Genomic DNA, 22,457 nt, shown 5'->3' on the forward strand with positions numbered 1-22,457 from the left:
ATCAGCCCTGTGCAGGGCTGTGTTGCACCATCAGATATCGCTGGCTGTTGTGTGGGGACGTTATTCTCTGGGGAAAAGGTGATCACTGCCACGATCACACGGACTGCCGCGCTGTCTGTCCCACACACCCGCATCCCGCTCGGAGGAGCCGGCTCAGCATCCCGGGCACTGCCCTGCCCGAGGGCGGCTCCAGGAGCCTCACGGAGAGCCGGGATCCACGGCCAGGAGCCATGGAATGTCTCAGGACTGGGATAACCCTGGAGGAGCCCTGGGATGTCCCAAGTGCCTCATGCAGGGCAGGGATAACACAGGATGAGCCGTGTCCCAGGTGCTCTGTGGGATAACCCGGGAGGAGCCGTGAGATATCCCAGGTCTTCTGTGCAGGGCAGGGATAACCTGGGATGAACCATGGAATGTCCCAGGAGCCATGTGAGGGGCTGGGATAACCTGGAAGGAGCCATGGGATGTCCCAAGTGCTCTGTGCAGGGCTGGGATAACCCAGGATGAACCGTCGGATGTGTCCCAGGTGCTCTGTGGGATTACCTGGGAGGAGCCTTGGGATGTCCCAGGTCTTCTGTGCCAGGCTAGGATAACCTGGGAGAAGCCATGGAATGTCCCAGGGCTGGGATAACCCAAGATGAGCCATAGGATGTGTCCCAGGTGCTCTGTGCAGGACTAGGATTGCCCAGGGTGAGCCATAGGATGTCCCAGGGCTGGGATAACCTGGGAGGAGCCATGGGATCTCTCCCAGATGCTCTGTGGGATAACCCAGGATGAGCCATGGGATGCCCCAGGTGCTCTGTGCAGGACTAGGATAACCCAGGATGAGCCATAGGATGTCCCAGGGCTGGGATAACCCAGGAAAAGCTGTGGGATGTGTCCCATGTGTTCTGTGCAGACCTGGGATAACCCAGGATGTGTCCCATGTGGCCTGTGCAGGGTTGGGATAACCTGGGGACACATCTGGAGTTTGTCCCCCACCAGGTGAGCTCCGCTGGGGTGTGACATTGCCATCACTGCCTCATTCCCAACAGATCCCACCCGTTTTTTTTTGGGATGCTCGGGGTCAGACATGGCTGGGACGGGGATTTTTTTCAGCAGGATGGAAGGAAACATCCCAGGGAACGCTGCTGGAATGCTGGAAAGGATGGAGCCAACCATGCCAGGCTCTGGCTGCTGGAAAAATCAACTCCTGTTGCTTCTGGAAAAATCCCAGAAGATGGGCAGGAACAACCCCAGGCTGCTGCAATTTCTCCAGGGGAAACACCAAATCCCACCCAAAGGAGCTGAAATCCACGGATTTAATGCTCATGGAGCACTGCACAACCCCCAAACCCCCTCCAACAGTTCCACCTTGGATAAATCAGCCCCCCAAAATCCACCTGTGGGGTGTCCGGATGTTCCCTGCCCAAATTTTGGGCTTGGCAGAGGAGAGGGAGGCTCAGACTCAGGGACAGACCGCAGGGATCGGGATTTGGTTTAGTTGAGGATTATTGGGATGTTTTTAGGAGTCCCGTCGCCATCTGCCGGCAAAATCTGGCTCTAGGGTGGGAATCTGGGGAAAAATTCAGGATTTTAGGGCAGGTTCTCCAACTCCCTGTGTGAAAATCGTGGGTTTTTTAGGGTGCTGAAGGGAGGAAAAGGAAATGCAAATCCCACCCCAAAAACCTTTGTGTGGCTCAGAGCTCAAAGGAGAGCATTGGAGTGGGGAATATTTTGGATGTAAATGAGAAAAGTTTAAGAAATTGTGGGGACTTTGGATGTTTCTAAAGGCTGGAGTTGATCCTTGTGCTCCATAAGAGCAGATTTAGGCTTAAATGAAGAGGCACGAATTGGATGGAAGGACACACGGACACCTGGATGGCTGCAGGAGGGACCAGAGGCTGGATTAGTGGCTGAAATAGCCTAAATTTGGGGAGAGATTTGTCCAAAAACCCAAAATTATGTGAAAACGTCTCAAAAGTAAGAGAAAGAACCCTAAAACTAAGAGAAAAATATTCAAAAATTTAAGGGAAAACAAAACTATAGAAAAACAAAAAAGCCCCAAAATTAAGAGAAAACACACCAAAATCCAGGAAAATTACACCTCAAAATTAAGGGAAAACACCTCAAAATTGTAGAAAGCACACAAAAATCAAGGAAAACTACCTCAAAATTTAAGGAAAACACCTCAAAATTGTGGAAAGCACACAAAAATCAAGGAAAAACACCTTAAAATTAAAGGAAAATTCAAAATTGTGGGAAAGCACACCAAAATCAAGGAAAAACACCTCAAAATTAAGGGAAAACTCCCCAAAATTGTGGAAAGCACACCAAAATTAAGGGAAAATATCTCACAGGGAAAGCACACCCAAAGTGAGGGAAAACACCTCAAAATTAAGGGAAAACTCCTCAAAATTGTGGGAAAACACACCAAAATTAAGAGAAAATATTTCATAGGGAAAGCACGCCCAAACTGAGGGAAAACACCTCAAAATGTAAGGAAAACACAAAAAGAAACGCCTCAAAATTAAAGGAAATCGCCTCAGACCCCCGCCCTGAGCCGGGTCCTCCCGGCCGCCAGGGGGCGCTGTGGTGCCGCTCCCCGCCGCCGCTTCCCGCCCTTTCCGCGCGCTGCGCGTGCGTTGCCGGGCGCGGGCCGGCGGGCGGCGCGCGCATGCGCGGGCGCGCGGGCCCGGCGGCGGACGGGAATTAAAATGGAAGATGAGGAGGTCGCGGAGAGCTGGGAGGAGGCGGCCGACAGCGGGGTGAGGGCGGCGGCGCGGGCCGGCGCGGCGGGCCCGGGGCGCCGGGGGAGCGCGGGCGGGCGGCGCGGCGTTGCTTGAGGAGGCGGCGGGACGCGTCCGGCGGCGCGGCGGCCCCGCGGTGCTGCTAGGCCTCTTAAAGAGACCGCGGCCTCGCTCGGCGCGGGGGGCTGCGGGTCGCCCCCAGCCCTGCTGCTCGCCGGTTCTTCAGTCCCGCTTCAGGTCCCTCCTCGGAGCAGCTCCCTTCCCGTCCTCCAGCCCCCCGTTTGCTCCTCGCTGTCCCAACCCCCTGGGCGCGGCGGGGCTGCGGCCGCGGGGGCTCGGCGGGGTCGCGGCCCAGCCCTGCGGGAGCTCCGCTGATCGGGGAGGGTGGAGCAGGAGCGGCGAGCGGAGCCACAATGTGCGAGCTCGGCATGGCCGTGACCCTGGCGGGCTCTGCGGGCAGTGAAGGCCTTTCCCCCTGATCGGAACGTGCTCCGTCACTCGGGCAGAACGGGGAGAGTCCCAGCCCGGCCCCTGGGGCTCGGCCCCGCTTCAGCGGCGGCTCCGGGGCTGGATGGGCACGGGGTGTGTGTGTCACGCCCGGGGACCCCGGGCGCTGTGAGGGCTGTGCCTGCAGATCGGCGCTGCCTCAGCAGCCGTGTGGGCGGGCGCGCTGCGGGTGCTCGCAGCGAGGGGAAACTCCGCAGGGCAAACTTTGCTTGTGGCGGATCAGAGGGCAGAGGAACCTCCGGACGGGGCTCGGCGAGCAGCCTGGACGCCACTGTGGGCAAGGGATTGGGTTACACCTCGCTGGAGCCAGGGGAGCAAAATAGAGCCTGTAATTGAATGCCCGAGAGGGGCCGGTGCCAGGCTGGCAGCGCCGCTCGCCCGCCCCTCGTGCCCGGCTCGGAGATAATTCCAGCGCTCCATGAAGGGACACGGCTGCAGCCTCGGGAGCCCATGACTGTGGCCTTGAGTAATGGTTTAAAATGGTCCTGATGCTCCAATCCCGCCATGGAGCGTCCTCCCAGTTTGTCCTTCCTGCTGGTATCTCCCAGGTGCTTTTCCATAGAAGGAGAAATCCCGGTCGCTTGTCCTTTCTCACACCCATTTCCAGTCCAAACTGCTGGGAATTCATGCTTGTAACCTCAGGGGTGCTTGTGCTGGTGAGCAGGGAATCTCTGGGGAATCACAAAATCCTTGGGGTAGGCAAAGCCCTCCAGGACCATGAGTCCTCCCTGTGCCCAGTTCCCACCTTGTCCCCAGCCCAGTGAGTGCCACCTCCAGGCCTTCCTTGGACACCTCCAGGGATGGGAACCCCAAACCTCCCTGGGCAGTTCCAAGGCCTGAGCACCCTCTCCATGCAGAAATTCCTCCTGGTGTCTGCCCTGAGCTGCCCTGGCCCAGCCTGAGGCCGTTCCCTCTCTCCTGTCCCTGTTCCCTGAGCACAGCCCGACCCCCTAGCTGTCCCCTCCTGTCAGGAGCTGTGCAAAGCCACAAGGGCCCCCTGAGTTCTCATTTTCTCCAGGCTGAGCCCCTTTTCTGCTCCCTCAGCTGCTCCTGTGGGCCTGGCAGGAGGAGCAGCTGCTGTTGCAGTTGTTGATGCCTGTGGAGCAGCTGGAGGGGAGTGGGATGTGAGCTGCCTGTGCAGGCTGGGAGAGGGACAGGAGCTGCCCTGGGGGTCAGGAAGGGGCTCTCACTCTGTGCCTGGCAGGAAGGAGCCCTGGAGCTGCTGGTGGTGCCTGCAGGAAGTGGATGCTGACAGGATGGAGCACAGGAGAGCCCAACCTCCCCTTGTCCCGTGGTTCTTGTGGTGCTGATGGATGCTGCTGCAGCTGGGGACATTCAGGTGTCCCAAAGTCACAGGCACAGGTGGGCACAGAGCAGCCAGAGCAGGAGGAGGCTCTGCTGTGGCACCAGCAGCAACTGCAGCTCCTCCTGAGGGACAGCTCTGATCCCTGCCTGAGAGCAGGGACAGCACCCAGGGAAGGGCAGGGGCTGGCCCAGGGGGGTTTGGGTTTTTGGGTTGGATCAGAAAAGGCTCTTCCCCAGAGAGTGCTGGCACTGCCCAGGCTGCCCAGGGAATGGGCACAGCCCTGCCAGAGCTCCAGGACAGGCTGGGATTGTTGGGGGGTCTGTGCAGGGCCAGGGGCTGGGTTTGATCCCTGTGGGTCCCTTCCAGCTCAGGACGTTCCCTGGCTCTGTGATTTTCTTCCATCCAAGGCAGTCCCAGCATACAGGAGCAGGGCTTGGCAGTGCTGTTGGTGCTCAGGAGGCTGCAGCAGAGCAGAGACACCAGGGAGCAGCTCAAACACATCCTGCTGTGGCAGTGCCAGGACACAGGGAATGGGCAGGGTTAGCTGGGGTACTGGGAATTAGGAATTCCTCCCTGTGAGGGTGGGCAGCCCTGGCACAGGTGCCCACAGCAGCTCTGGCTGCCCCTGGATCCCTGGCAGTGCCCAAGGCCAGGCTGGACATTGGGGACAGGGGAAGGTGTCCCTGCCATGGCAGGGCTGGCACTGCAGCAGCTTTAAGGTCCCTTCCAACCCAAACCATTCTGGGATTCTGTGATGCTGACACTTCCCACTGTTGGGAGCCTGAGTTATTTGATTTTTTAGACCCTTCAGCACATGAGGGAACAGTAGAGGTACACCAGGAGATCCATGGTGGGGTTTATGGGATACATTATCTGTGTCCTAGCATGTAATTTTTTAATGTTTCGCCCACAGGGTGTTCCTTGGGAAAGCAAATACATCACATTTTCAGTTCTGGGGGTTTTTGTTTGTAGCTTTTGGTGAGGCTAAGAATTCTGTTCGAGGCCTTAAGGAAGGTTTGTCAGCCAGAGGCAGCTCTGGGCCAAGCAGAGATCCCATGGCCTCCTAATTAAAATTCACCTCATTACTCTCTTGCAACTCTCCCAAATCAGGCACCAGGAAAATCTCATTAGGTTGAAGAAAACCCCTAAAAATCCAACCCAGCTTGGTTTGGTCACTCAGGGAGCTGTGAAACAAATCCTGGTGGTTGTTTGGGTGTTCAATGTGGCCTCTCTTGCTCTTGTGCCATCAGAGCTGCCCCAGGCACAGAGCAGCTCCTTGGGAATGTGCCAGCCCTGAGTGACCATGACAGTGTCCCCTGTCCCAGGCCACAGGGTGCAGCAGAGCTCCTGGGGCCTCTGGGTCATTGTCACCTCCCTGTGTCCAATTAGAGCCCTGGAATGTCTGTGGAATGGGGAGTTACAGCTGGAAACCAGGCTGTGAGTAACCTCTGAGTTAGGAGTGAGGGTGGGAAGGGCTTCAAAGGCCAGTCTGGGTCAGAAAACACTAATGAGCCTTAATTCCTGGTTTGTTTTTGTGTGGTGTTGTGTGGCCCAGCTGGCAAACACAAATGAGAGGTCAGTTGGTGACACTCAGGCCTGTTTACTTGGCTAAAGCAATAATTAAATGTTAGGTGGAAGCTGTGCTCCAGAACATGGCCATGGGTGATCCTCAGCTTGGAACTGGTGCCTGGCAGAGGGATTCATTGGTTATTTCTTTACCAGGTAGAATTTGAGTGTGTCAGAGTCTTAATCATTGATTCCAGGTCAGGATCTGTTTCAGCTTCATCCCAAGGGAGGGGACAGCTCTGAGAGCAGGGACAGCACCCAGGGAAGGGCTGGGGCTGGGCCAGGGGGGTTTGGGTTGGATCAGCAAAGGCTCTTCCCCAGAGGGTGCTGGCACTGCCCAGGCTGCCCAGGGAATGGTCCCAGCCCTGCCAGAGCTCCAGGATAGGCTGGGATTGTTGGGGGGTCTGTGCAGGGCCAGGGGCTGGGTTTGATCCCTGTGGGTCCCTTCCAGCTCAGGACATTCCCTGGTTCCCTGCAGGTCAAACATTCCTCTGGCAATCCAAAACCCCATGGAATTACTCTCCTTGTGTGTCTTTTTCCCCCTGCAGTTTGCAGACTGAGCTCCCCCCCAGTGTCCCCAGTGGTGTCCCCAGTGATCCCAGCCGTGTCCCCAAGACGGGAGAACCTGCCCCGTGTCCTGTGATCGGCCATTCCAGGGGGATGGAGCAGCCAGAGGCTGGGAAAGCACTTTGGCCTGGCCTGGGGGCTGTGCCCAGCTTGTGTCACAGCACTCAGGGAGGACAGGGCACCCGAGGTGGCAGAATGGCTCCTGTCTGTCACACGTGAGGGTGGCATGGGTGGCACCTGCCAGGCTCTGGGTCACTGGGTCTGGAGGTGTCAGCTGCTGTCACTTGGAGGTGCTCAGTGGGGTTGGAGTCCAGCAGAGGCAGAAGGGAAATACTCTGGGGTGTGGCACTGTGACCTCCCTCTGCTAATGAGTGCTGTGATCAGAGGCCACGCTAACGAGGCTGGGGTGTGCAGAGCTGTGTCCTGAGGGAAACTGGGTTTTGGGGTCAGGGCTGGGAGGGAATCCCAGAAACCCTTAAAGCTCATCCCATTCCATGTCCTGCCATGGCAGGGACACCTTCCACTGCCCCAGGCTGCTCCAAGCCCCAGTGTCCAGCCTGGCTTTGGGCACTGCCAGGGATCCAGAGCTGCTCTGGGCACCTGTGCCAGGGCCTGCTCACCCTCACAGGAACAATTCCTAATTCCCAATATCCCATCCATCCCTGCCCTCTGGCAGTGGCAGCCATTCCCTGTGTCCTGTCCCTCCATCCCTTATCCCTCTCCAGCTCTCCTGGAGCCCCTTCAGGCCCTGCAAAGGTTCTGAGCTCTCCCTGGAGCTTCTCTTCTCCAGGTGAGCATTCCCAGCTCTCCCAGCAGAGCTGCTCCATCCCCCTGGAGCCTCCAGCAGCTCCAGCTCCTCCCTGTGCTGGGGCAGCTCTGCAGGTGCTGAGGGTCTCACCTGAGGGGCAGAGGGGCAGGATCCTCCCTCCCCTGCTGCCATGAACCCTGGATGGATTTGGACTTCCCACACCAAAAAGATCTGGGGCAAAGTTTCACCAAATGTTTGCTTTAGGTGCTGTAACAGATCCAAAAACAGTCTTGAAACTGGGAATGGAAGTTTCTGTTTCTGCTGCTGGGTGTTGCTTGGGCAGGTGGAGGTTTTTGGTAAGAATTGGGAGGTTTGGAGGTTGGGAATGAACATTGGGAAGTGAGGTTGGTTTGGGGATACTCAGTTGCTGCCCCACTGAGTGCTTCCCCCAGCCCTAAAAATCTGTGCTGGGAGTGTCAGACTTGTTCCCAAAAATGCTCCATGTCCTCAATGCCTGGTGCTGAGGAGCAGGATCTGCCACGGAGACACAAACACCTGGGGCTGAGCCTGGCAGAATGACTGGAGCACTAATTAATGCAGCAGCTGATCCCCAGCAGCCTCAGGAGCTGGAGTGTTGCAGTAATTAATAGATTAATTTCTCTTTGGAGCAGAGAAATAGGTGGGTAAGGAGGAGATCAGGGACTGCCCATGCCTGTTCTGTCCTGAGGGTGTTTTGGGGAAGCAGGTCCAGGTCCCCATCTGGTGACCTCAGATCTTAAAACTTGTTCCATTCTTTAGGAAATAAAAACATCAGGCAGGCTTTGGAGTTTGTCAGGAATTGCCAGAGCATGCAGGGGTGCTGTGAGGAGCAGACCCAGCTGTGCTTTTGGGAGGATCCAGCTGCAGCTGAAATTCGCTCATTCTGGGGTTTAACATTCCATGTTATTGGGGTGAGAGGGAAAGAAGGTTGTGCTGGGAGTAGATACAGCAGGGAATGTGGTTAATGGTTTTCCAGAGCTTTGGAATGTTACCAGAGATCCAGGAGAGCATTGGGACTGCTGCCCTGTGCTGTGGTAGGGATCTGCCTTGGATTTCTGCAGAGGAGTTGTGGATGAAGAGGGGGAAAATACACTTACACCTGGTGTAAGTGATTTACTCCAAGTCTGTGCCTTCCTCACACCTTCAATGGAGATCACTCACTCACCTTGGGGTGGATACCACCTGGTGTAAGTGATTTACACCAAGTCTGTGCCTTCCTCACACCTTCAATGGAGCTCACTCACTCACCTTGGGGTGGATACCACCTGGTGTAAGTGATTTACACCGTCTGTGCTTTCCTCGCACCTTCAGTGGAGCTCACTCACTCACCTTGGGGTGGATACCACCTGGTGTAAGTGATTTACACCAAATCTGTGCCTTCCTCACACCTTCAATAGAGATCACTCACTCACCTTGGGGTGAAAGGCAGCCAGGGGTTATCCTGTAATTCCTGCCTGGATCAGCCAGGCTGGGAGCTGCTGTTTGCTGTGTTTGGAGAGTCCTGCTGGCAGGGATGGGGACAATGCCCTGTGTGTGTCCCACAGTTATTCCCAAAAGGTTTCTGGCCAGCAGCATGGCTGGCTTGGCCCCCTGTGCTTCCCAATATTCTGGATTTGCCTGGCAATGTGCCTCCATCCCCTGCAGGATGCATTCCTGGGGTGCTGAGGGTCCCCAGCTCACCAGGAGCACCCCCAAGGTGTCAGCTCAATGCCTGAGTGGCTCTTTGGGATGCCAGGCCACAGGAATGTGGGATCTGAGCAGCAGATTCATGTCCTGGGGTCCATGTCTGCATTCCAAGGGGGGTTGTGGATCCTCTTGGCTGTTTTCCTCAGGGTAGGGGTAGAAGGGTGCCTGTGGTGGGGCTCAGCTCAGTTTCCATGACGTCCTTGTCCACAAATGCAGCCTAAATGTCAGAGAACAGGATCTTCTTCGGGCTGTTTGTTTGGGTCCTGTTTGGCATCCACAAATAATAGCCCTAAAAATAGGCTGGCGAGATTCCTTGCTAATCTTTGGGGAGGGGGTTTTGCCCGGGGATGTGAGGCAGCCTGGGAATGTCCTGTGGTTTTTGGTGATGCAGAGAAGTTGGTGTGGGAAGGGGGAGCTGGAGGAGCCCCTGAGGTGAAGGACACCTGAGGTTTGTCCCCAGTGACCTGTGCAGGTCCTCAGATGCCACATCCAGCTGTCTCATGCCTGTGGTGCCTGTAGTGCCTCTGGCACTTGCCCTCAGAGTCAGCTCCTAATTTTATCTCCTTCCCCACACGGTGACAGCCAGCGTGACACAGCAGAGCCCAGGGGGTGACATCAGCACACGGATGGATCCGTGCGGAGCAGCAGCAGCAGGGATTTGATTTTAATTAAAAATGAGCAGTGCCAAGGTGATTGTGCTTTTAAAGTGGTGCAGTGATCCCTGTCACGAGCTGTGAGGCTGCTCAGGGCTGGGGCTGTGTCTGCACGTGGTGTTCAAACACTCCATTCCTCCAATTCCAAACATCCCAGCAGCGAGCACTGAGCTGCCTGGAAAATGCAGAGTCAGTGCCTGTGTTTAGAAGAAAACACAATTCCTGACACACCAAGAGGTGTGTGAGGTGGGGAGGGAGTGCTGCTCACTCACCTCACTGCAGCTGGGGTAAGGAGCTGCTTTTGCCCATCTATTTAAACACAAAAGGAGATTTTTCCTATCAAAAGTTCAGTGGGGGCAGCTGGAATCCCCTCAGCAGTGCCAGGAATTCTGTGGATCCTGCAGAGGTTGGGGTGGCAGGGAGGGGTTCGTGTGTGATGGTGTCAAGGGTTGGTTTTTGTTATTCTGCCAAGGTCCCTACGTGTGTTCTGCAGAGAGCACAGTGCTCCCATCAGCTCCTGAGGCTGGAATTGAGGGGATTTATTTGATATTTTACTGCTCCTGGCTTTGCTCCTTGTGGGCACAGGCCCAGGGCAGGGCCAGGCCCCTGTGCTGAGCCCTCGTGGAAAGAAGGACCTGGAGGGGCTGAGCATGTCCAGGGCTGGGAATGGAGCTGGGAAGGGGCTGGAGCCCCAGGAGAGGCTGAGGGAGCTGGGCAGGGGCTCAGCCTGGAGCAAAGGAGGCTCAGGGGGCCCTTGTGGCTCTGCACAACCCTGCCAGGAGGGGACAGGGACAGGAGAGAGGGAACGGCCTCAGGCTGGGCCAGGGCAGCTCAGGGTGGGCACAGCAGGAATTTCTGCATGGAAAGGGGGCTCAGGCCTTGGCACTGCCCAGGGAGGGTCGGGGTGCCCATCCCTGGAGGTGGCACTCACCAGGGTGGGGATGGGGCACAGGGTGGCCTCAGTTATCCCGTGTGATCCCTGGTGAGGAGCTCCCCAAGCACAGAGCTCTGGGTTATGGTCCAGCACCACGGGTTTGCTCCCTGACCACTGGTGGGTTTGGAAGTTTGGAGACAAAGGCACCAAGAATTTTGCTGGAAGTGATCTGCTCCAGAGTGGGAAAAGCGAAACAGGCCATGAAGGAGTTGGGATGGTTTTGAAGGATTCCTTGGCTAAGTTTTTGTGTCGAGCAGGGCAAAGAGCTTCATTTTCCTGTGCCAGGGGATGCTGCAGGTTGTGTTGGAGCGTGTGGGGCTGTCTGGCAGTGCTGGGGCTCAGTGACAGTGCCATGAATCACCTGTTCTCAGTGCTGAGGTGGAGGTGACACCCTGTGATTGCAGCATCTCGCAGTCAGACCAGGGCTGTGCTGCCCTGGGGCTCAGCTCGGAGCCCCCAGAAATGCAGGAACAGCGTTGGAGCCCCCAGGAGTGCAGGAACAGCCCCAGAGCTCAGCTCAGAGCCCCCAGCAGTGCAGGAACGGCCCCAGGGTTCATGTCAGAGCCCCCAGCAGTGCAGGAACGGCCCTGAGCTCAGCTCAGAGCCCCCAGAAGTGCAGGAACAGCCCCAGGAACAGCCCTGAGCTCAACTCAGTGCCTCCAGTGCTTCAGAAAGAGCCCCAGGGGCAGCAGCAGTGCAGGAACAGCCCTGAGCTCAGCTCAGAGCCCCCAACAGTGCAGGAACAGCCCTGAGCTCAGCTCAGAGCCCCCAGCAGTGCAGGAACAGCCCTGAGCTCAACTCAGAGCCCCCAGCAGTGCAGGAACAGCTCTGAGCTCAGCTCAGAGCCCCCAGCAGTGCAGGAACAGCTCTGAGCTCAACTCAGAGCCCCCAGCAGTGAAGGGACAGCACCAGAGTTCAGCTCAGAGCCCCCAGTGCTTCAGGAACAGCCCCAGGAGCAGCAGCAAAGCAGGAACAGCCCTGAGCTCAGCTCAGAGCCCCCAGCAGTGCAGGAACAGCCCCAGGGCTCAGCTCAGAGCCCCCAGCAGTGCAGGAATGTGACTTTTGCCAGGCCACCTCTCCTCTGCTGGGAAGGAGGTGGTTCAGAGCAGAACAGAGCATTCCCCAGGGCTTGTGTCACCTCTGTCTCACAGTCCCAGCCAAGGGCTCAGCAGCCCTGGTTTTACTCAGTGTGAAATTATTTGAGAAGCTCCTGAAGTGTTTCCCCCCTTTCCACCCTGTTTTCCTGTTGTCTCTCCCCCTGTGTGCTGAAATATTTAATGGGGATATTCCAGGAGGGCCTGGAGCTGAAAATGTGGTTTCAAGACCACAATGTCATCACCTGGGCTGGCTGAGTGAGGAGCCAACCCCTTCTCCTCATTTGGCTTCTGCTGTTTGCCCCCAGCTGCCCCACAGCATCTCCATCCTCAGCAGGATATCCACTGCTTTTGGCAAGGGCAGGAGGCAGCTCTCACACATTCCCTCCCTCCTGAGCAGCAAAAAATGGGATTTTTCTCCCTCTCAGTCCTCTTGAAGAAGGAGGAAGCTGCCTGCAGGTGTTTGCCCTCCCCAGGAGGCTCTGCCTTGTGAAGCTCTGCCTGGTTTTGTTACCTCCCAGGACAGGCTTGGGTGAGGAAACTCAACCTCCCACCCACCTTTTATCTTCCTGAAATGATTTATTCCCTTCTAGGTGGAGGTGTATGACCAACAGCCAGCTCTGTGGTTTGGCATCTTGTAGTGACTTGTGCTCCTTCCCTGCTCACAGGGGCAGGGAATTTCTGTCCAAACCTGTTCCCCTCCCGAGCTGTGCCCGCTGTGGTTCCTGCAGGCAGCACGGGGAGGCAGCCAGGCCTCAGAGCAGAGCAGCTGCCTCCTGCCACAAATTTGGAATTTCCTTCTGTAGGGCCAGATATCAGCTGCCTAAACTAGGACACTCTCAGGTAGTGTTTTCCCCCTTCCTTTGTGATTAAATCAAACACAAAAAGCTGTTTTGGAGCCTTTTTTAATGGAGCTGTCGTGAGGATCTAAAAATTGTGAGGACCTAAAAATTGTGAGGATCTAAAAATACCCGTGGGGTTGGGGCAGGTCACCTGCAAGGGGGTTGAAACCTGGATTTCCCTCCTCTTTAGCTGAGTTTTCTCTGTAATTGCTGTGGTTGCAACACCTGGGCAGCCTGGCAGGGGTGGCTGCCGGCCTGGGCAGGGCTGACACGCTCAGACCCGGCTCTGTGGGTGATGAACGTGTCCCTGTGCCCGTGGGTGACTCGCTGGTGACTGCAGCGTGTGCAAAGGCAGGAGCAGCCCAGGGAGGTGTGGGGCAGGGCAGGAATGTGGCCCTGCTGGCCAGCCCTGCCCCCGGCCTGGGCTCAGCTTCCCTGGATCGCCCTGTGTCACCGACATCTTTTCATGAAAATCCTTTCTGTAGGATTTGTCCTCCTGAGAAGCTGAGAGGCCTCAAAAACAAAATGTAAACAATGGTTATCTGCTGCTGTGAAATGCAACAGGTGCATCTGGGATTGGTCTCATGTGGTTGTTTGTAATTAATGGCCAATCACAATCAGCTGGCTCAGACTCTCTGTCCCAGCCACAAACCTTTATTATTGATTCCTTTCTATTCTTAGCTTAGCCAGCCTTCTGAGACAAAACCTTTTCTTCTATTCTTTTAGTATAGTTTTAATGTAATATATAAAATAAAATAATAAATCAAGCCTTCTGAAACATGGAGTCAGATCCTCATCTCTTCCCTCATCCTCAGACCCCTGTGAACACGGTCACAGCCCAGCCTGTAGCCATTGCTGCTCCAATGCCCAGCAGGTTTGGCCTGATCCCTCCCTGGATCCAGGGGTACCTTGCTCTGTGGAATTGCCGTGGTTTTTTGCCATCTGAGGTGGTTAAAATGAGCAATGAGCACTTGGCACCTGTTGCAGACATCTTTTCATGAAAATCCTTTCCTTGGGATTTTTCCTCCTGAGAAGCTGAGAGGCCTCAGGAACAAATTGTAAACATTGATTATCTGCTGCTGTGGAATGCAACAGGTGCATCTGGGATTGGTCTCATGTGGATGTTTGTAATTAATGGCCAATCACAGTCAGCTGGCTCTCCCTCTCTCCGAGCCACAAACCTTTGTCTTTCATTCTTTTCTATTCTTAGCCAGCCTTCTGATGAGAATTTCTTCTTCTATTCTTTTAGTATAGTTTTAATGTAATATATATATTGTAAAATAATAAATCAAACCTTGTGAAACATGGAGTCAGATTTTCGTCTCTTCCCTCACCTAACACCCCTGTGAACACGGTCACAGCCACCAGATCCATGGCCTGCTGTGGGTGTGCTACTGGTTACAGCAAAATACTCCTGGTGGTTTTGCTTTTCTCACGGGTTATCCATGCTGGCTTTCCTTTTCTCTGCCTCTTGATTCCCAAATCATCCTCAGATGGAGCCACACACTCCCTCCCTCCTTTACAGATTGGTGTTTGGAACACTGAAATTAAATGTGTGCCCAAACAGGCTCAAACTCTGACCTCCAAACTGAGATTGGTGTTCATTTTATTAAAAACTTGGTGATTTTACTTTTCTCTCCTTCTTTTCTAGGAAATAGACAGACGGTTGGAAAAGAAGCTGAAGATCACTCAGAAGGAAAGGTAAAATCCTGATTTCCCTGAGGAGCTGTTGGACAGCTGAGGGCTTGGGGAGTGGGAGCAGCGGGGAAACAGCTTCAGACTGAGCAGGGAGCACTGGGCTGGCGTTGAGAACCAGGGAATCCCTGTCTGTGTGCCACTAGGTGGCCCTTGGGAGCCGCGGGAGAGAGCTGAGAGCGCTCTGCTTTCAGACATCTCCAGGCTGGGTGAAGCTCCAGCTTGGGGGAAGCCAAGTGAGAAAGAGGGGAAGAAATGGCTGAGTCAGGTAATGCCAGCTCCTGGCTCTGCACTCACTCGCTGTGTCTTGCATCAGGCACAGTTTCTTTTCCTGCTTCCTTTGGGCCTGGGCAGGGCTGTGTTATTTTCTCCTACCAGAAACTTTTTAAATCACTGCTGACAAGTCCTTTGTTGTTGGGTTTTTTTCCCCTTTGATTATTGGAGAGTCATGGGATTTATCCCCTGGGAGTTCCATGCAGAAAAGGGACTGTGAAACATTGAGATGGTGAGCTGGGGCTGAGGCTGGCTCTGAGGAGTGAAATGGCAGGGTTGGAGTGTCCTGGGGAGAGGGGCCCTAGAAATCCTTGCAGGGAATGAATTCAAGGTGCTTATAGCAATATCTTCAACTAGAAATGGTAAAGTGTCACAGACATGTTTTATGAAAAGTCCTTTCCTTAGGATTTTTCCTCCTGAGAAGCTGAGAGGCCTCAGGAACAAAATGTAAACAATGATTATCTGCTGCTGTGGAATGCAACAGGTGCATCTGGGATTGGCCCATGTTGGTTGTTTCTAATTAATGGCCAATCACAGTCAGCTGGCTCAGACAGCGAGTCCAAGCCACAAACCTTTGTTATCATTCTTTCCTTTTCTATTCTTAGCCAGCCTTCTGATGAAATCCTTTCTTCTATTCTTTTAGTATAGTTTTAATGTAATATATATCATAAAATAATAAATCAAGCCTTCTGAAACATGGAGTCAGATCCTCATCTCTTCCCTCATCCTCAGACCCCTGTGAACACCAGCACAGTAAAGCTCTGCTGAAGGAGCAGTCTCTGTTCCTGTTCCTTCAGCACAGTTTAATTGTGTCGGTGTTCACAGGGGTTTTCAGGTGAGGGAAGAGACGAGAATGTTGACTCCATGCTCAGAAGGCTTGATTTATTATTTTATGATATCTATTACATTATAACTATACTAAAAGAATAGAAGGAAAAGTTGCATCTCAGAAGGCTGGCTAAGCTAAGAATAGAAAGGAATCAATAATAAAGGCTTGTGGCTTGGACAGAGTCCAAGCTAACTGGGCTGTGATTGGCCATTAATTAGAAACAACCACATGAGACCAAACCCAGGTGCACCTGTTGCATTCCACAGCAGCAGATAATCAATGTTTACATTTTGTTCCTGAGGCCTCTCAGCTTCTCAGGAAGAAAAATCCTAAGAAAGGATTTTTAATTAAAAGACATCTGCAACATTTAATGGTGTCACACAGAGCAGGGACTGATTTTCCGTCTCTTTCCGAGCTAATCCACTGCTCCTCTTTAGAGTTACAACTATAACGAGGCCTTTAATTATTGCAGGCTGCTCTTAATCACAGGAAGGCCATTCAGACATGAGGAGTTCACACACCAGGCTGTCACTCTGGTTTTTTAAGATTTTTTAAGTTTTTTTACATTGACATTTTTGTAGTGAACTTTCCCTGTAAATAACTCATTGTTTTGCATTCTTTTATAGAAGAAGAGAAAGTTGTTAAACTGTTGGTTTGACCAGTGTCATCGGAGAGGTGGCACTGTCACCCTCCAATCCACTGTCACTCTTAGAAATCTATAAATGTTAGAGTCAGAAAATAAAGTCCCTAGAACAGCGGCATGCTGATGCCGAATTTTGCCCCAAAAGGCGAGAATAACTGCCTAAGAGACTCAGCTTAAGTCAACATAGGCAGGAGGTATTTTATTGTGACGCGTCGGAGAAATCACAAAAGGGATTTCTAAATACCCCATAACAAAAGCAGGCCTTTTATACAGTTTTGGGTGCAGGGTTACATCATACCACATACATAATCATGTCTTTGCATGCATATTTATAAGGGGCGTGGTGTAGGCGGAGCGGGGGCAGGGTCATCTCTTTTGAGGATCTTTTTGGTGGTCGTTCCGGTTGCCTTCATCGTGGGCGCGGGTCTCCTGATGAGTCTTCCTCCTTAAACTTTTGAACTCTTATCCTAATATGGTCAATTCCCGGTGTACTTGGCTTGGTCCCCATGGCTTGGCAAGGTTCTTAGGGTCAATTTGACATTGTTGGCTCTGAACATGCTTAGCCCATCAATTCCCCTATCTCTATCTTCTTTCTTGTCATTATGTTCCATGCCTTAGCCGATTTATTGCTCTATATGTTTCCTAACTGCTATGCTTTTTCAAATACTTCTCATTCCATGTTTTAACTCATTATTTTTTTAAAGGCTATTTGTTTTGGGGCTTCAATGCGCTTGTGTTTTTTCATGTCCTATAGCAACACCAGGCAGCAAACCCCCCGTGGCAAACACTCACCAAGCCCTTGTTTTCCTTCGCAAACAGCAGAAAGTCCAAATCTCCTCCCAAAGTGCCGATCGTGATCCAGGACGACAGCCTTCCCGCGGGGCCGCCGCCGCAGATCCGCATCCTGAAGCGGCCCACGAGCAACGGCGTGCTGAGCAGCGCGCACCCCGCCAGCCGGCCCGCCTTCCCCGTCAAATCGCTGGCCCAGCGCGAGGCCGAGTACGCCGAGGCCAGGAAACGCATCCTGGGCAGCGCCAGCCCCGAGGAGGAGCAGGAGAAGCCCATCCTGGACAGGTGGGAGCAGCTCTGTGGGGCTGGGGAGTTGCTGCCTGGTTGGCACAGAGAAGGGAGGGCTCTGTTTGAGCCTCAGCTAGGTGGGAGTGAGGGAAGTGCCTGGTGAGGCCATAAACCATGGAATTATTGAGGTTGGAAGAGCCTTCCAGGATCAGAGTCCAGCCATTGACTGGCACTGCTGTGTAGTAAACCCCTCAGGTTTAGCCAAGGCCCCTTGGAGAATAGAATGCTGACACAGCGGCAAAGAAGTTTCCTGTCTCCAGAGACATCCGCCTTGTACCTTATCCCTATAGCCATGGAAGGCAATATTGTGTTAAACCCTACTATTAGTCACTTATAGTCACCCTAACACCTTTGCCATTAGTCAAGATTAGATCCAGGCCAAGAGTATAAAAGTAGCATACTGTACCCCTACTAACTCGGAAGAAGAAGAGCTGAGACCCTTCACAGACCCCTACAATAAAGCCATACTCGTAGAACAGCCAGCGTCTTCTGCTTCTCCTCTCTCTACCGTCTGCTGGAGCCTTAGGCCAAAAGCTACCCAGCAAGCAAAGCTGAAATCACAAGAGCTGCCTAATCACTAAGAGCTGAATATCTCCCTGCTTGCTAAGAGCTAACCCGCAGCCTTAGTCTGAGAGCGAGCTGGCTTCTAGCACCCAGTCCCCTTGGAGACTGAGCTCTAGAGCTGTAACAACTTGCATAAGATACGACCAAGCAAGGCTCATTTACTGCTGTGTTCCACATTAAATGTGTCCCTGTGCCATGTCCATGTGCCTTTAGAACACTTCCAGGGATCCAGGGGCAACCACACCTGTGCCAGGGAGGAATTCTTCCCAATATCCAATCCATCCCTGCCCTCTGGCCGTGGGAATCTGTTCCCCCAGGCTCTCATCCAGAGTCCCTCCATCTTTGCTGTTGGCCCCTTCAGGCACTGGAAGGCCACAGTCAGGTCACCCCAGAGGATCTCTATTCTAGGCTGAACAATCCCAATTCCCCCAGCCTTTCCTCACAGCACAGCTGCTCCATCCCTCTGATCACCTTGGCAGGCTCCTTTGGGCTTGTTCCACGTCCTTCCTGTGCCGGGGACCCCAGAGCCCCTGACAGCATTCCGCTGGTGCAGGGGTTTCCCTGAGGCACTCGGAATTCCACCTCATTCAGAATTCCACACCTCCTGCGAATGTCCCTGCTCCCGGTGTCCCTGCAGGCTCCAGCAGTGTCCCCACAGGCTCAGTTGTGTCCCCACAGGCTCAGCTGTCCCCCTCTGTTCCCACAGGCTCAGTTCTGTCCCTGCAGGCCTCAGCTGTGTCCCCGCAGGCTCCAGCAGTGTCCCCACAGGCTCAGTTGTGTCCCCACAGGCTCAGTTGTGTTCCCTCTGTCCCTGCAGGCCCCAGCAGTGTCCCCACAGGCTCAGTTGTGTCCCCACAGGCTCAGTTGTGTTCCCTCTGTCCCTGCAGGCTCCAGCAGTGTCCCCACAGGCTCAGTTGTGTCCCCACAGGCTCAGTTGTGTTCCCTCTGTCCCCACAGACCCCAGCAGTGTCCCTGCAGGCTCAGCTGTCCCCCTGTGTCCCCACAGGCTCAGTTCTGTCCCTGCAGGCCTCAGCTGTGTCCCTGCAGGCTCAGTTGTGTCCCCATGGGCTCAGTTGTGTTCCCACATGCTCAGTTGTGTTCCCTCTGTCCCCGCAGGCTCAGTTGTGTCCCACAGGCTCAGCTGTGTTCCCTCTGTCCCTGCAGGCTCCAGCAGTGTTCCCACAGGCTCAGCTGTGTACCCCTTTGTCCCTGCAGGCTCAGCTGTCCCCCTGTGTCCCCACAGGCTCAGTTCTGTCCCTGCAGGCCCTGGCTGTGTCTCTGCAGGCTCAGCTCTGTTCCCCCTGTCCCTGCAGACCCCAGCAGTGTCCCTGCAGGCTCAGCTGTGTTCCTTCTGTCCCTGCAGGCTCAGTTGTGTCCCCATGGGCTCAGTTGTGTCCCCTCAGGCTCAGTTGTGTCCCACAGGCTCAGTTGTGTCCCCTCAGGCTCAGTTGTGTCCCACAGGCTCAGTTGTGTCCCCTCTGTCCCCTCAGGCTCAGTTGTGTCCCACAGGCTCAGTTGTGTCCCCGCAGGCTCAGTTGTGTCCCCGCAGGCTCAGTTGTGTCCCCGCAGGCTCAGTTGTCTCCCCACAGGCTCAGTTGTGTCCCTTCTGTCCCTGCAGGCTCAGTTGTGTCCCCTCTGTCCCCGCAGGCTCAGTTGTGTCCCACAGACTCAGTTGTGTCCCCATGGGCTCAGTTGTGTCCCCTCTGTCCCCGCAGGCTCAGTTGTCTCCCCACAGGCTCAGTTGTGTCTCCTCTGTTCCCACAGGCTCAGTTGTGTCCTCTCTGTCCCCATGGGCTCAGTTGTGTCCCTTCTGTCCCCATGGGCTCAGTTGTGTCTCTTCTGTCCCCACAGGCTCAGTTGTGTCCCCACGGGCTCAGTTGTGTCCCCTCTGTCCCCGCAGGCTCAGTTGTGTCCCCACAGGCTCAGTTGTGCCCCCGCAGGCTCAGTTGTCCCCTCTGTCCCCGCAGGCCGCCGCGGATCTCGCAGCCCGAGGACAGCCGGCAGCCCAACAATGTGATCCGGCAGCCGCTGGGCCCCGATGGCTCGCAGGGCTTCAAGCAGCGCAGATAGAGGCGGAGGCGCCGTTCTGCCAGCACGGACACACGGACCCGGGCCTGGGGACCTCCCGGGGTGATTTGCACTGTGACCCTTTTGCTCTGCCCACTGTGACCTTCAGCCCCACGCACTGTGACCTCCCCTCTCCACCCACTGTGAGCGGCCGTGGCGGCAGGGCCGGGGGACGCGAGGGGCCGTGCCGCGCTGGGCCGGGCGCGGGGAGTCGTGCGTGCCCCACTCGGGTCGGAGCGAGCGCCAGCAATAACGTTTGTTGTACTCCAAACCTGGCATTTAAGGAAAAAAAAAAAACAAAACAAAACAAAAAAAAAAAAAAAAAAAAGATGGGAAGCCTCCCCAGCCGCGCATGTTGTCCTCATCACTTCCAGAACGAGTTCTGTTTCCGAGGATTTTTAGGTTCTTTTCTTTGGTTTTCTGTTTGTTTTCTGTATCTTGGATCGGCGGAGTGCGTGGGAAGGGTTTGAGCCGTTTGTTTGAATCCAGAGAGGTAGCTGAGTGTTCCAAAGGGAATTCCAATGGATTTCCATGAATGTGATGGCTTGGGGATGACAAGCTCATGTTTCTCCTTCTCCATTTCCACTGCCATGGAAGCAAACTCCTGGATACCCCCAGGTACCTCGGAGTCGGACCCAGTTCACATCCTGCTCCTGTTAAAGCTTGGCTCCGATTCCCTGCTGGCTTTGAGGAGAAGCTTAAAACACATCCGTTTTGGGTTCTTTTGTGTTTGGGGAGAAGGGAATGCAGAGTGACCCCCGTGCAAATGCCTGCTGTCCGGCCACGGAGGGCCGGCAGTGAAGAATTAGGGAGATGTGAGGAGGAGGAGGAGGAGGAGGAGAGGCTGCGGCGCCGCTGCGGCTCTGACGTCGGGCAGTGGGATATCCCGAGTGGGATATCCCGGCGGCGCAGGGACGGTACGAGCTCTCCTGGAACGGCAGACCTGGGAACCAGACCAGCCTTGGGGAAAGCCTGGATGATCCCCACATCTCCCTGGAGGCAGCGAGGCTTCAGGGAAGGGATCGTCCTGCTGCAGCTCCCGGGAAGAGGATGGGGAGGCTGCTGCTCCCCAGGAACGGAGACGTTCCCCCGTGGGTGAAGCTGAGGATCACTCGATATCAAGGGATTGGATGAACACTAAATGCTCTTCCTAGAGGGCCAGGACCTGGAGATTTGTGTGGTTCCTGATGGATTCCTGCATCCAGGTGCTGCCTTCAGCAGGTTCAAGGGGGAACGAGCCAATCTTGACGTGCACGAAAAGCCCTGTGTGGAAATGAGGCTGAAATCCCACAGAAACGGGAAAAAATAGAAACTACCTGTGTATCCAACCCCCGGAACCTCCTCACAGCTGGTTCCGGGTGGGGCGGGATTCCCCCGGGATTCCCCCTGGGATCCTGGGGACTTTTGGGGGATCTCACTCATCCCCTGAGCCTGGGGGCCGGGATGAGCTCCGGGAGGGAGCGGGAGGGAGAAGGCCGTCAGCAATAACTGTAGTCACTGCGCCTTTCCTTAATTATTCCTAAAAATAGCATCGAATAGCCAAAAACCTCCCAAATCTGCTGGATTTCTGGTGCCGCATCGCTGCCTCCTCCGTGGCCGGCACCGAGATCCCAGCTCCGGCACCGAAATCCAATTTTCCAGCACTGAAATCTCCTTGTCCGGCTGCTCCTGCTGCGTCTCGGTGCCCAGGACACGTCCCGCCCGCGGGCAGGGCTCGGCGGCGTTCCTGTGGGAAGCGCCTTCATCCCCAGGAGGGGGAGGATGGACGCGGTACCCGCGTGTTTCTGCTCCCCCGCAGAAAACAAAAAACAAAAAAACAAAAAAAAAAAAAAGAAAAAAACGTGCGCCGGAAAGAAAAACGTTTTATAAATTGTATTTTAAATAAATGTCTTTAAACTTTTCACGGCTTTATGGCTTCCCTCCTTTTGTCCTCATGTCTGCCAGGGGAGGCTTAGTGGTGGCTGGTGTGTAAAAATCTGCCAGGAAGGTAAAATCTGGGAGCTTTTGTCCTTAATTTCACCCAAAGCCAGGGGGTTTTACCCCATTTTTAGGGTGGTTGAGAGAAGTGGTCCCAGGAGGGTGGGAAGATGTGGATCCTAAATGTGAATGTGAGTGCTGTCTCTCCCTGGAGGAGAAAAGCAAATCAGTTAATTAAACTTATTTAATGGAATGTGATTATTTTGTTGCTCCATGCTGGGCTCCCCCCTGGGTGTTGTGCTCCATAATGTCCAGAGAAGGTGCTGGATAGAGCAGGGTCAGATTCCTGGGTTGAGGAATCCGGGAGCCCTGGCAGCTCCCACAGCCCCCGGCTCCCTTGGAATTCTGATGATTTTTCTCTATTTATAATAGAAATAATGCAAACATCTAATATTAATATAATATTTAAAATAATAGACTATAGAAATATTACTAAATAAATAAATATAGAAGAAATATAATAATATGCAATATACAACCCAGTATCTAATACATATATTTAACATCGTATCTATCTTATAGAACGCACAATGCTATAATATATAGTATATAACGCTGTAATATAAATTAATGGAAATAGCAGACTCCACTATCTGATTTATAAGATTTATAAAATTATCTGATTTATAAAAGCAGTGAAACCTGTGAGTTTCGTGGCTCG

At 54.2% G+C, this 22,457-nt stretch overlaps 1 protein-coding gene across 2 annotated transcripts; it reads left to right on the plus strand.

Annotated features, from left to right (window-relative positions):
- Nucleotides 1-2,592: 2,592 nt before the first annotated feature.
- SZRD1 (SUZ RNA binding domain containing 1) lies at nt 2,593-21,719 on the plus strand. Of its 2 annotated transcripts, none has more exons than XM_074558589.1 (4): nt 2,593-2,747; nt 14,323-14,372; nt 16,934-17,185; nt 19,720-21,719. In XM_074558589.1, exons 1-4 carry the CDS (start codon nt 2,697-2,699, stop codon nt 19,820-19,822), a joined length of 456 nt encoding a protein of 151 aa, XP_074414690.1. In that variant the 5' UTR covers nt 2,593-2,696; the 3' UTR covers nt 19,823-21,719. The 2 variants fall into 2 exon arrangements, with proteins under 2 accessions (XP_074414690.1, XP_074414689.1); XM_074558588.1 differs by having other exon boundaries at nt 2,595-2,747; nt 16,931-17,185.
- The last annotated feature ends 738 nt before the right edge of the window (nt 21,720-22,457 follow it).

Source organism: Zonotrichia albicollis, chromosome 25 (genome assembly GCF_047830755.1).
Source record: "Zonotrichia albicollis isolate bZonAlb1 chromosome 25, bZonAlb1.hap1, whole genome shotgun sequence".
NCBI lineage: Eukaryota > Metazoa > Chordata > Aves > Passeriformes > Passerellidae > Zonotrichia > Zonotrichia albicollis.

What these genes read in the sequence shown, in the direction of transcription:
- SZRD1 (XM_074558588.1), top strand. Translation starts at nt 2,697, where the DNA reads ATGGAAGATGAGGAGGTCGCGGAGAGCTGGGAGGAGGCGGCCGACAGC. An exon ending in AGGAGGCGGCCGACAGCGGG is followed by an intron (nt 2,748 to 14,322) that starts GTGAGGGCGGCG and finishes CTTCTTTTCTAG; the next exon opens with GAAATAGACAGACGGTTGGA. An exon ending in AAGATCACTCAGAAGGAAAG is followed by an intron (nt 14,373 to 16,930) that starts GTAAAATCCTGA and finishes CTTCGCAAACAG; the next exon opens with CAGAAAGTCCAAATCTCCTC.